Below are 14,618 nucleotides of genomic sequence, written 5' to 3'. Positions count from 1 at the left end.
GTCCCCCTCCTCGGCTGTCCACACACGACTGGGAGGCTGACACAAGGACTTTTCCAGTCCTTTGAGCCTGGTCCTGGCAAAGACAGAGAAGACAGAGGTTCAAGGCCAACTCTGACCCTGGATGTCAAGCATTTGACTGCAGACAGACAATGTGGTTCTCTCCAGGGATGTTTTTTTTCTGGGTAATGTTGTCTTGGAGGTGAAGAGGTAGCTTAAACACAGCAAGAGTTCCTGAGAACAGTGGCTCTCCCCTTAGCCTGGATACTTAACTGCATTCTTTTCTTTGAAATCTTTACTTTTGGATGGGTGACTATCGTAGGGACGAGAGAGGAGCTGACATTAGGTGGCAGTTGTACCTCACAGTCAACAGTGAATTTAACCTGCATTTTTAGTGCTTCATTTTTGAATCCCACGTATCACGTGACACAGGCCCTGACCTAAAGCTGACCTGTAGGACACGTAACGGGTTGAAACTGGCATCCTTTACCTTGTCTATCTGTACGTGGTTGGCAGAGAAATGGGTTAGGAATCAGGAGAGCAAAATTGTAATTTTGGATCTGTCTTTTATGAGCTACGTGTAACGGGAAACAAAAATAAGTTTCCAGGGTTAATGAAAAAATTAATGAATGGATTGTCTCGAGTTTGAATGCTTCAACTAGCAATCACACGATTACAGTTTTTAAAAAGAATGATGGGCCACGTACTGTTTTTTAACAAGTCAGAGATACATATAAAGACACAATATTTTCAAAAGTCGAGTCTTTTAGCGTGGCAGGAAGCAATATTTAGAATCTGATCTAATGCTTTAAATGCATTTGTTATAGCTCCAAGATTAGTCTTAAGCCAAGACAGGGCAGTGTTTTAACCTCCACCACCCAAATTAATGTGTAATATCCAGGAACGCTGGCAATAGCACGCCCTGGTATCCACCATGCACCGCTGATTGGTCACAGTGAATATTAGAGCAGAACGGTATTATCAAAACGCTGCAGACAATGCAAACTAGAAATGCGTTCTCTGAAAGGGATGAGAAAAGAGGTTAAAGAATGTCAACTCCGAGAGAAGACATTAGGCCTGAGAGTCACCGTAGAAGCTACAAATATCACAATCTATCTATAGAATAATGGATTTGCCAAGACCCAAGTTCAGTCTTCATGTGACAAGCACCTATTAGACGACATCACAAGAAAATTACTCAGAAGAGATATAAATACATGCAACTTAAAAAAAATATGGCTAACTTTTAAAATAGCTTATTTATAATGTGTACTATTCCTACTATCAAATGAGATAAAACTGGACTACAAAACCTAACGATTGTGTGTGAGCGGCTGCAATGCTAAGTGTTTAGTGTTGGACAGTTAAGGTTGTAACACTTCCCTGTTATTTTTCCACATAAAATCTAGGCTGGTAGTTGTGAAAAGTATTTGGTTTTAAAACTGAACACCCAAACAAAAATCTATCATAAATATTATTGTTTGCTTCCACTCTTTGGCTTAATGAATGTTTATCAAGAAAAATGCATTCCTGGTTAACAATGGGCACATGGAGAGCCAGCATGTATACCAACGAGATGGCTGTTTATGACTCCAACAGATGAACCATCCACAGCCCCACGGCAGGCCTGGCAGCAGCTCCTCTCCTCCAGCGGATTCACCGGATGGGACGACTGCAGGAGATCCTTTGGGAGGCTGTACCATACTTCTGATTCTAATTTCTAAAGAAGTATTTTTTTGTGATCATTTGGAGAAGGAAACAGTGGAGTCTAACAGAGATCTGGCACCATCTATGCTTTCCAAAAGTTTGATATAATTCATTGTTCTCATTTTTAAATAGTCAGATGAACACATGCCCTACAGCCTCTTCTAATTCGGGGATTTAGCCAAGCCTTTCCATTGAAGACCTCCATCTGCCTACCACAGATTCAGCATCCTTCCCTCAGGACACGACAATCTCCCCTGTGGCTTCCCTGACTGGATTGGAAGTTATTTCTAGCTGTTTCATAGAGTGAAGAGTTCTTTGAGACTGTCGCTTTGTAAAGTCGTCTGAACACCAATTTCCTACCAGAAGGCCCAGGGCCGTGTCTTCTATCCCCACATGCATGTGAACCCTTGGCTCCGAGCCTACACTGACACCTAACATCCCAGGGCCTGACAGTGTTTCAGATCCTCTGCATATCTGACATCAAGGAATTCCTGTTCATTCTTTCAGCCTTAGTTAAGTATTAGACATTTTTAATATCCTTTTTTAATCTAGCATTTCTATGTTTTGGAAAGCAGAAGCAACTAGCTTAGTTCACCCTGTTGTTGGAAGTTATCTGAGCTGGGGGCACATTCAAGAGCCTCTCTCTTCACTCAGTGAACTGAGATTTCAATCTGTTTTTATATCATCAGGTACCAGGTAAGTCTGGCACTTGAAAAAATTCCTGGGTTGTTTTAATTTTTTTCTATTCATTTAGATTCTAAAATCTCCTAAGCTAGAGATTCACTTCAACTTTACATTTATCAAGGATTTCCAGTGTAGTGGGTCACTGAAGATAACCAGAGGTATAAATCATGGTCTCTGACATTAAAGGAGCTCATATTTTAATATGGGGTCCAAATGTGAACAGATAACAGATAACAGTAAAATGATGTAAGAAGTCTATTATTAGAAGTATGAGTGGAATGCTTTATAGATTTGAGGTTCTTAATGCAGCATGAGAAAGTCAGAGACGATGGAAGGAGATGCCAGTGGTGCTGGATTATGAAGGATTTATAAGTGAGTGTGCGTGTGGTAGTGTCTGTGAGCTGGTGGTGGAAGTAAGGGCATTCCAGGCAGAGGCGAGACTGCTGACGCCAGAAGCAAACAGCACTGACAGCGACAGTGTAGGAGTCCATGATATATCACAAGGCCCTCCAGAAATCACAGGCTATACAGGTTCATTCAACAAACAGTTGCTGAGGTCAACTTTGCTGAAACCATCTGCCATCGAATAACACATCCCGCATGTAAATATGGTAGTGATTGCAGCTCTTTCCTATTTTACTATTGAGAATATTAAACATTATTCATAATTTGAAGGTTTAAAAAACTTCCATTTTTTCAAAATAAGGCTAATTATATCAAGTTTTAAGAAAGATCAAATGCAAAATTGTGATGGAGATTGGCTCTATGATCTTCTCACACAGCTCTCCTCACAACACTCAGTTCTTCACCCTCTCCCACCACCTACCACCCCACTCACTTCAAACCCCGACCCTCCACCCTCCTCTGCTTTCTCAGTAAGGCAAAGTTAAGACTCAGAACCACTCTTCCCACATGACTGTCAGGGCTGCGTGATGACTAAGAAGTCAGATGAGTCACCAGAGATTGGAAGAAAGGACAGGAGGAGTCAACGATATTTCCCTAAGTAGGGTAGGTGATGGCACCAAAATGATGTTAGAGAGATTGTGGTAAAATTTTCTCATTAATTCTCACATTTTTTCTTTGTATATTATGTAGGGGTCACAGAATGATACAACCATTGATCATGTCAGTATCCTGCACATGGGAGGTGTTCAAAACATGTATGTAGAATGATTGAATATAATTTAATTGAGTAAAACATACAAAATGACAGGGATTACTTGCTATCTACAAGCAAGAATGAAGTTGGATACCTGTCTCACTACACATGCAAACATTAAATCAAAGACCTTGGGACGGGTCAATGGGGATGACTGCTAATAGGTACAGATTTCTTTTTTGAGTGATGCAAATGTTCTGGAATTAAAAGTGATGATTGCACAATTTTGTGAATATCAAAATTGTACATTTTGAAAGGGTGAATTTCATGGTATGTCAATTATATCTCAATAAAAAAATAGACGCAAAAAACCAAAACGAACAGCAACAATGAAACCATAGCCCAGAAGGTTAAAGTGAGGCTCTTATTGAGATTATCCACCTAGTCAGTCCTAACACTGAAGAGGAATATAAGTTAAAGATGAAAGAACACTTTTTAGTTAAAACAAAACTGAAGATGGTCAAAAGATGTACTGTATTTCAATAATTCTAAGATGCATATTTTTTCACATTTCTGAAATGCTTCTTATAATTGACGGTGTGTCATAGTTTATTTGGCTGCATTTTTTCTTTCTTCATGGCACATAAAATTGTGATACGTCTTAGAGTCAGTGAAGTGCAGTACTTTTAGAATACTGTGGCAGAGGCTGCTAGCCGTCTTTCAATATATGTTCTCCTCTTCCCATAGAGTAATAACATTTTTTTAGCTGGGTAAATGCCCACCCAGCAGAAGACTATATTCCCAGTTTCCTCATAGCCACGTGTGGCCACATGTCTGAGTTGTAGCCAGTGGTATGTAAGCAGAAGTAACAGGTGCAACTTCTGGTTTGTGCTCTTCAAGAGAAGGAGCATGCCCTCCCTTCTCTCCTTCCTTCTCTTCCCCTTTCCTTCTCAGCCCCCACTCCCCTTCATTCCTTTCCTTCTAAGTTGCAGATGTGATGGTAGGAGCTGAGCAGCCATCTTGATCCACGAGATTAAAACCATGTGCTGAGGGTGGTAAAGCAATGAGAAAAAATATCTGAGTTCTTAATGAATACGAAACCAATATTCTAGCCCTAGACTGACTATGGAGACTTATATGTGAGAGAGAAATAAAGTTCTAGTTTAAGTCACTCTTATTTTGGGTTTTTCTGCTACAGGAGCTGAGCAAATATTCTATCTAATACGAATGGTTTCTGACTTTCATTTTTCTGGAAGTAAACTATTATTACTTTTTTCAATGGGTTAAATTCTTCTTCTTCTAAACACACACACAAACACACAACTTGCCTGGGCCAAAAATGAGTTACCAATAGCAGCGTTTAGTTATAAGGAATGTATCGTGAATAGCTTTTCCATTTTCATTATCAGAGAAAGATGATTTCAGCGTACACTCAGTCTCTATTTCTGAATAATACCTTTGTTAGGACTGTCTGTTCAGTGCAACGGAAGGCAGCTTTTTCAGGCACTGAGATCTCTTGATAATGCTAAATCTGCCTTGTCAGCTGAATTCCTCAGGCTTTGTGTTGCCCAGTGGTAAAAATACATGATCGGGTTTCACGGTTAAGAAAATTTTTTCAGCAATACATGTACAGTCAAGTTTGTTCCCTGGATAGCTGAACATTTGGGTCATGAGATTTAAAAAAATGTCTCATGACAAAACTTTATGGAAATGCCACCATCCGAGGTCTCGCTCTGTCTTCGAGTGGTGAGGCTGTGGGGTGGCTGGGGCTGATGTCGCTCTGTCCTGACAGTCAGACTCTAGGTTCTTCATATCTGAGGAGATGGGACGGTGAGGAGGCCTGTTGGCTTGATCTTATTAATGCCACCATCTAGAATACAGATTCTCGGATATTTCATCTTCACGAGATGAGCTGCAAACTGGAAAAAAGAAGAGACCAAGTTTATAGAAGATGTACAAAATTTGTATTTCCCCAATCCCATTTTTTTTTCAAGCTGTGAAAGACAAAACTACTTTAGTGATACTACTGCTGTCACTGTTGTATCAATGAATCATTAATTTGGTTTTTAATATAAATTAAATCACTCGTATGTTGAGAAACAACTTCTTTATGCTATGGAGTAAAAGTGTCTTCTTAGTTCTTTTAAACGTGCTTGAATAGGCAATAAACAGACATGGTAAACAGTTTGAACAGTATAAGAGGGTAACAGTGAGAAGTAAATTCCTCCTCCCTCTGTTCTTAGCCTCCCTCTCAGAGATCATTAATATTCTTATTTTTCATGTATCCTTCCAGTGATAGTCAAAACACTCTCAAATCTATATTGACCAATTTTGATATTACTGTCAACTTATTGGTTATTGCAATTCCATGCACAATGTCCCAGAGAGGGCCCATAAACTGGCTGTAACATGTTTGTGGAGCAACCGCAATGAACAGTTTGAGACCATAAACTTGGAAACCATAAACAAGTGGCCACACCTAGCTATAAACTGATCCAAGAAATCTTCTAGATGCCTAGCAAGACAGGACTTTGAGAAGTTACCGGGACCTATACGTATCGCCGTGACTTGGCTGGTGTCCACCTGGCAGGATCACTGAGGATCTTTCTTGACTCCTCATGCTTCCTGATACGGCTGTCCTGAACCACCTGTAGCCCCTGAGGATGGCACCGCCCCAGGACCAGCCTTTGGTTGTGCAGGTTGCCCTCTGTGGGGAAGACACTCCACTTCCCACCAGCTCCTAGCCCCCCTTTAGTTCTCCCTCAAAAGCCCCCCACCTGCCTAATTTCTACTCATTCCCCTGCTTAGGCAATTCCTTCTCCAGGAGCTAAGTCTCCCTTAGGCGCCCCTCTTCTCAGCCTCCAAAATTTTTTGTGCAAATTTCTACCTTTGGCCTACCACATTCATTTAAATTGCCCATTAGAGAGCCTGCTTCCTCTTCCAGGCTGTGAACTCCCCTAGGACGTGAACCTGTTCTGTTTCTTTTCATTCCTCGTGCTAGGCACACAAAAGGAGCTCAGTATATGCTTGTTGGATGAACTCAACTATGATGAATGACACAGAGCCTGGGGCAAGAGAATGAAGTAAAGAGTGTTTCTCCGGCTCTCTGGCCATTCTATCTCGATGTCCTCCCCTTGTTGGTGTCCTATTCCTCCTCCTTGGGTATTCGTGTCCTCACACTCTTCTTAATTGCTGTCTCATAACCTGATCTCAGATCCTTCAAGAAAATGACTAATACCTGCTCACAGTGTTATTGCTTCTGAGGAGTATTTGAAGCTTATAGTTGGTGAAGTCTCAAGCCAGCAGTCTAGACCTTATGCTTCAAAAGAATCAGGTGAATGGTTTGGTCAGGAGACGTCCAAGGTCTCACCCCAGAGATTCTGCTTTATTGATCTAGGGCTCAGGAATGTGTGTTGTTTGTTTTCTAACAAACACCACTAGATGATTCTAAAGCAGGTAGTTCGTGGACAATATTTTGAAAAGTACTATCTTAAGCAAAAGGATAACGGCGTTAAGTAGGTGGAAGAGATGTTGCTGGACTGAGATCTTAGCAATTTTCAAAAAAACTCACATAAATGGATCTTAGGACTGCTGACTCCATTACCTTCTCCATCATCCTGTGCGGTGCCTTAACAGAGATTCAAGCGGCTGTTCACATGTCAGAGCCTATACTCTTCCAGAGCCACCTGCGGGTATCCTTAACAGTCATTAACACTGCAGAGAAACAGTGCACCTGCATTTCAAAAGGTCTCAGGTGAGCCAGAGTGCCAACGTGAGCTGTCTTCATCTGTTCTTCTTGCTTCTCTCTCTTCGAACGCCAGTTCTCACCAGACTCATGTGCCCCGAGTCACGTGCAGGCAGCACAGCCCCTGGTACCACATGATCACTGAAACATCTTGGCTTCATTCTCCCGCATGCAGTAACACAATTACCGTTTAGGCTGGAATTCTAAGATAAACATACCATTCCTCAAAAGGCCTTGTGCATAAGCAGTCTTAGCGTTTAGTACTTTCAAAACACTGTAGAAGTCAGAAAATGAGTAAGGAAAGACTTACTGTACACTTAACTAATCTCTCTCACACTACGCTGTAGAGCTGGGAGGAGTTCCCACTGCTGTTGTAAGGAGGGACAGAACAAGCAGGCTGCTGTTGAGCTGGAAAATGGCAAAGCAGACGGAACAGCACTGGAGCAACCAGGGAACCACTACATGGGGGGTCTGAGAAGAAAGGGAGAAGGGAGTACAAGGACAGGCAAAGGTTTAGGTGCCCTGGAAAGCAGCAACGCTGTGCTCACGTAAAGAAAAACAGCAAATGTTGAGTTTTCAGGTCAGGATTGGGAGGTCTGCTCCTCTGCAATACTGGTCCTTCACAGTGAAGCCATGACTGCGCCTCTTCCACTCGTCCCATGGAAACAGCTCCTCTCTCCATCCAGTCACTCATCTGTTCATTCATTTATCCACCAGACATCTCCCTGAGCACCTACTAAGTACCAGGCTCTGCTGCAGTTTCTGCAGTGCTTACAGTCCAGTGGAGGAGACAGCAACAAACAAGATCAGGCGGCACGACTATTCCACAAGCAGAAGTGCAAGGTGCTTCTGAATTTAACAGGGGTTGGGGAGGCTGTTCCTGTCCCCATTCCTTTCACTACCGACACCTGAAGAAAGTGGGACCCAGATGTGACGGCGACACTGCTAACACTGATCAGCAGTGTGCTCTGTGGCTATGGCTTGACAGGGCAGGGAGGAGAGAAAGGGCTGTGATGTACACGGTGGTTCCACTGTGTGAAAAGGACCCCGTTTCTCAGGGAGAAGACCGTGGCGGAGCAGAGGAGGGCCAGGCGTGCAGAGTTCAGGGTTTCGTCGTCTCTCCTCTCCACCTGGCAGCTCTGGCACTTCAGTGAGTAACCCACAGGGCAGTGGACTTCGGTGATTAAGGGCCTAGTGCAGATGGCGGCTGCAGCTTTGGAAGAGGCCCGACTTCAAATGGAGATCATAGACCCAGACGTACGAGCAATATCCCTGGTGGCAGTGGCAGGACCTGTGGTTAGGAAGTCATCAGAATCATCCGGGTGCTTTTAGTAAACAGATACCCAGGCCCACTCCAGACCGGCATTAAGTGGAGTTCCCTGGGATGGAGCTCTAGCATCTGTCTTGTTTTAAGCCTTCCAGTGATTCTACTGTGTGGCCAGCACTGAGAATCACTTGATTAGATACTGGGATTCATTTGCTGCTTGGGATTGTCTGGGACCTCACACTGCAATTTTTCTAGGTATAGTCCTTGTGAGAGCACGCTGCTTTGCACTAAAGGAGGCTGTTGTGTTTGCAGGGCTGGAATTTGTGAGTCGTCCTACGTGGAGAGAATGGAGATCCTAAACCACACAACCAGCTGAGATCTATAGGGCAGCCTCCCACGTGGAAGTGGCAGGATCTGGTGTTTGCTGGGAGAGGATGTTGGGACTCAGAGACTATGGGGCAGGTGCATTTCTTGTGGGCAGTGCTCCCATGTGGAGAGGGCAGAGCTCTTGCATTGCAGTCATTCCTCTGGTGAGCAGGATCTGCTGGTGGCATTCATTTCTAGCACTTGAGTGGGCACACCTCAAAACAGCACCGTCTGGAAGTGGCAGGCTCTGGTGGGTGCCACCTCATCTTGTTTTCTCTCCTTATCTTCATCTCAGCTTGGACTAAGAGGCTGGCATGTTTGTCCAGAGGAAGTCAAGTTCTGCTGTAGTAGAATGAGTGGAGCAAAGGGATTTCTGATCTCCACAGAATAGTGCAGGTTAACTAAGGCCAAGAAATTAAAAGCTGAGGATAAGTAAGGTTTGAGAGGAGCACAGACCAGGATCCTGACGTTTCTCACTGGGTGTCCTGGACAGGCATTCAGGTGGAATCCATAGCACCAGCAGGAAACTAAGAACCTGGGCTTCTACAAGATTCCACAAGGAGCATACTGCAGGACAATTAAGCCTCTTGATGTGAAACTTCGGCCTTCTGAGATTTAGGTTCATACTGGGGACTGGACAATTGGCATGAGCCGACTGACACCCTGGCGAAGCTCAAACTGAGAAGTCTTTTTCTCTCTTCTATTTATCCATTCCTTTCTCCCCAAATAATGCTAAATTTGGGGTATGGAAATATCATTTTTGGTTGTGCGTGGAACGGAATGAGGGAACTGGCAATTATCCTGTAATGAGGAGCTGTAGTAATTTTATGTGCTTGGTTTTACAGATGTGAGGCTGATGCTATATTAGTCTTCTGTGTCCTCTTGACCCTCTGGAATGCTGAAAATATGGTGCACATTTAATACTTCTGGCACTGTGTGGGCGTGTGAACATCATAGAGTGTACTTACACAAACCTAGACGGTACAGCCTACTACACACCTAGGCTATGTGGTACTAATCTCATGGGACCACCTTCGTATCTGCAGCCCATCATTGACCGAAATGTTGTTATGCAGCACGTTACTAAATATTCAGTAAGCGTTCAAATTTCCAATTACTACATAAATGTCATCTATTCATCCATCCATCATCCACGTATTTATATTTACAAGCTGTTTATTTCCATGAGGATCCAAATAAGGTCCATACACTGTGACTGACGGGTGTCTTTTAAGTCTCCTTTAATCTATAGGTTTGTTCTCTTTTTCTCTTTTCATTTCTTTCCAGGAAGCCTATTCTCTCTTGAATCCACTCCAACCAGACTTTTGTTTCCATCACTCCCCCAAAATACTCTTATAAAGGTCAGCAATAATCTCCACTTGTCATATTGCCAAATCTAATTTTCAAGACTCAATTTGAATCTGATTTGACCCATCAGCATCATCTGACACACCTGGTCATACCCTCCTCTCTTCAAAACTCTCTTCCATTAATCTTCAGTATACCAATCTCTCCTAGTCTTCCTACCTCACTAGCTAAGTTTTCCAGTCTCCTTTGGTGGACTTTCCTTATCTTCCTGACCCCTCCTCTCTATCTACACCCATCCCCTAAGTGATTTCATCTAGTCCCATGGCTTTAAGTCCCACCCATACATTGATGACTTTAAATTTATGTCTTTAGCCCCTTCCCTGAACTCTAGACTCATGAATCTATCTGCTTCCTCAATATCTCCACTTAGATGTCTAACAGGCTTCTCACACTTGATTCCTACCCTATCTCTACCTCCAAACCCCTCCTGAAGTCTTCCCCATCTCAGGAAATAGCAATGCCACTCTTCCAGTTGTTTAAGCAATGAACCTGGATATATATTTGTTTCTTTTTTTCCCTCTACCAATGTATCATGTAGTCTCTAACTTTCAAAACATTCTCAGAATCTGATCACTTCTCCTCACCTCTGCTACTGCTATACTAGCCCAAGCAACCACTATTTTCTAGATTATTTACCTACATTATTCTACGTATTACCCTAACTGGTCTCTCCTGCTTCCATCCTTGCCCCAGTGGTCTACTCACCACACACGTGAGTGATCCTTTAAAAACATAAGTCAGATCATTTAGCCTCTCTTTTCAAAGCACTTTAATGGCTTCTCATTCTATTCAGAATAAAATCTAAATCTTCACCATGGTCTATGAGGTCCTATGTGATCTGCAAATCTGCAAACCCTTCCTCCATCCCCCATCCTCATCATCTCTAATCTCATCTCCTAGTCCAAGCTCCCATCACCTCTTACTTAGACTATTGCAATAACTTCCTGTCTAACTGCTACTATCTTCGCTCCTACAGTCTTTCTCTCCATGGCAACCAGAATGATTCTCTTAAAAGTCAGATCATATAGAACCTTTTGTTCCCCATGTTCTAGTGGCTTTCCAACTCGGAATAAGGGCTTCCCTGATCACCTTTTAAAGAGAATAAGCCACCAGCACTCTTTTCCATTATCCTACCTTATTTTTCATTTCAGCATTTATAACCACTTGATATATGCGTTTGTTTATTGACTGTCTCTTCCAATATGCTGTAAGCTCCATGAAATTAGGGGCTTTGTTTACTCACCACTGTTTCTCCAATGCCCAGAACAGTGTCTGGTACAGAGCATGTGCTCTAACATCTGCTGAATAACTGACTCGTTCATTCAACAAATACTTCCCGAGCATTGACTGTGTGTCAGGCACTGTTAAGCTGCCTTACTGCCAGTGGAGGAGGTAGAAAGGATTTTAGGGCAAATAGTAAGGAAACTGTTTAACTGGTTCTGTTAAGAGTCAAATGCTATTTTCTTTTATTCTTTACTAACAGGGTGTTCACCCAACTCTTGTATGAGTTGAAAGAGGTAAGATGATTTTTTAAAATGATGTCTTCTAAAGGTAATCTATATAAAAAAACACATTTGTACAAAAAAGTATTGATGATGAAGTTTATAAGTAGAGAAACAATAAACTCTTGTCTGATAATTTTAATGTAGAGGTCCACAGAGCAGTCAGGTGAGACAGTCTCCACAGGTAAGGACCTGAAGTGGATGACGGAATTGGAAGGGGATGCAGTGGAAGCGTCACTGTCTGCTCTTGGGCTCCATGTTTATACTTCTTAGCCCTGTTCTCTCCAGGAGTTTGGTAATTTTCAGTGGAATGTGGACCCCTCTAGAGGCATGTGAAAAAAAGATGTTAATATTTTCATGTGCAATTATAAATTTCTCCTCTTTGCCTCTTCTAGTTTACTCTCTTATATGTAATGCTAACAAAATCTCATGAGGATTAAAGGAAAGGAAGAGAATTTACATTTTTTAAAGTATACATTTTCAATAGAAATGGCAAGAAAAAAAAATATTTCCCAAAGGCACATGAAATCTCAGCAGAATGTAAGTCAATGCCACTTCCACTCCACTGTTTGCTTTGTTGAAATCCCAACAGCAGACTGTTTTTCTCACCTGTCAAATGGTGTTTTCCTTTTCTTTCTCTTCCATTTTCCTTTGATTGTTTTTGCGGTTGATCTCCTCTACCCATCACTTGCACTAAAGTAAATTTTTTCTTATTTATATGCTAGTTTATTGGAGACAATGGATTTTTACAATTTCTTGAAACAAATATAAGTTACATCTTTCAATGGTCTTTTGACACTCTCTTGTTGAGCCTATCACCTGGAATTTGTCTTCCTTTCTGGAATAATGCATTTCTAAGCTTTTAAATTTAATTATAGGAAAGAAAAAATCTACATCTTTTTTTCTGTATTGTAGAATACTAAGTGTTTATTTCATAAGTGGACGGATTCTACATGATAAATAAATGGCAAGCAATAGGACATACTGGAGTATACGAGGAAGCCATTTGGTGTAAAACTAATTCGGCCTGACCTTGTTTTTCCAAAAGGGGCTCATACGGCCTTTGAAAATGCATTGTATATTTGCTTTAAGCATTTACCATGTCCCAAAGACAAGAACAAATGCCCTTAAGATAAGGAGGCAACTTCCCCCACATTGGCACTTCCTTAAGGACAAGCATTTCTCCCTAGGCTAGGATTTGATTGCTGCACTCATCCTGTGATCACCCAACGTGAGACAACAGACGTGCTACCTGCTGTGCCCATCGAGACAGCAGACCTGATACCTACTATGTCCATCAATCGCTGTGCCGACAGAACAATCTCGTGACTACTGTAAAAGGGACAATGTAATCATATGTGATACATGCTCTTTGATGGTATATAACCCCTCTGTACACCCCACTTCTTTGGTGCCCTTCCTTCCTGAGGGAAGGAAAGCCCCAGGCTATATGGTCCTCAAATTTGGCTCATAATAAACTCACCCCAATTTTGATTTATAGATTGGTTATGGATTATGGATTGGTTATGGATTTGCATCGACATACATACACACATCTAGTTTTGTCTCCTTTGAATTCTAGTCTGAACCTCTAAATGCTTGACTGACACTTTTATCCTGATGTCCCATTAGCACTTCAGACTCAGTATGTCCAAAATTCATCACAATCCCTCCACATCTACTTTATTTTTCTCCTCCTTATCTCTGTTAAAGGTATCAGCAACCTCCCGAAAAACCCAACCTGGAAACTTTGAAGTTACCTTTGACTTTTTTTTTAAAAACCCCTTTTGGCTCCACATTCAGTTAGGCAAAAAGCTGTGCCAGCTCTCTGATCTGTCCTGCGTCCATTCCTTCCTCTCCTCTGCTCCTATTCCATTTTAGACCCCAGTCACTCTTGGATTAGTTCCTGAGTGGTTCTTGTGCTTTTAGTTTTTCCCTTCCATCTTACTCACACTTTGCTGCCTACAGGGTAAAATGGAAGACGCTCAGGAAATCCTGGGACCCGAGTCACTGTTGTGTAGAGATTTTTTTCCTGCCTAGGGCTATTGTCCTTAAGCAAGGTGAGAGAAGATTTGCGAGTCTGTTCCAAGGAATAGCTTGCTTATCTACAGTCAGTAAGGACAATATGTAGTACTTAAAAGCTCTTCCTGAAAGTTTCATTTTGATAATATTGGGTCAACAGTTCCTTTGCATTTTGAGAAGGACAAAAGAAATTCTTCATTTTAGACTTATACTTGCTTATTCTTTATATAAATACATGCATTTATTTATATTTAAGTTAAAGGTTAATCAGAAGGTTGTCCTTTAGTGTCCCAAATAAGCTAAGAGAAGATAATGGCAGGATGTTATCAGACCCCTTGAATCACAGAATAAAAGCAGTGAGGCCATTTCCCCAATCTCCTCCTGAAAGCTGCAGACCTTTAGTGCTCAGTCTCAGACAAACTCTTTTCTTGTCTTTTCCCCACAGCCATGTGAGCTTCGCTAACTCTGGGGGCTTAGAAACTACAGAGACAGTGGGAGACTGCAAGCTTGAGACAGAAGGCCAACATAGAGGTAGAATCTGGGAAGAACGTGGCATTGAAATAGGCTGGGAATATAGGGAAAGTGAAATTCTTTAACTGGCCTCTGCTTCTTGGGTGTTTTAAATTTCTATTTCATTGGGATCAAAGTCAAAAGAGAGGGAAGACACTTTATAAGTAATTTTCCAAATGACTTTCTAAAATACAGCTGACAGTGCCACTTTCCTTCTTGAAAACCTATAATAGCTCCCCACTGCTAAAATGTGAACTCCTTAGCAGAACATTCAAGACCATCTGTGACCAGACTCTCCAACTATCTTTCCAGCCTAATCTGCAGCTAAAGTGCTCCTCAAAGAGGCTTGGT

General features: G+C 42.0%; 1 protein-coding gene across 8 annotated transcripts in view; it reads right to left on the bottom strand.

Annotated features, from left to right (window-relative positions):
* Nucleotides 1-3,892: 3,892 nt before the first annotated feature.
* The window catches only part of TBCK (TBC1 domain containing kinase), a 213,167-nt gene continuing 202,441 nt past the window's right edge, over nucleotides 3,893-14,618 (bottom strand). For 7 of the 8 annotated variants that reach the window (XM_087437764.1, XM_087437761.1, XM_087437765.1 and 4 more), the window contains one exon: nucleotides 3,893-5,406. In XM_087437764.1, the coding sequence (XP_087293890.1) occupies nucleotides 5,345-5,406 (62 nt within the window). In that variant the 3' untranslated portion in view covers nucleotides 3,893-5,344. Of the gene's footprint in view, nucleotides 5,407-8,460; nucleotides 8,524-14,618 lie in introns of those variants that run through there. The other variant, XM_087437763.1, reaches the window with a different exon arrangement.

The sequence above is a fragment of the Ceratotherium simum genome, chromosome 12 (genome assembly GCF_057802395.1).
Source record: "Ceratotherium simum simum isolate JZ-2026a chromosome 12, ASM5780239v1, whole genome shotgun sequence".
Classification (NCBI taxonomy): Eukaryota; Metazoa; Chordata; class Mammalia; order Perissodactyla; family Rhinocerotidae; genus Ceratotherium; species Ceratotherium simum.
The sequence above is the reverse complement of the archived record's forward strand: the minus strand, read 5'-3'. Positions and strand labels throughout refer to the sequence as shown.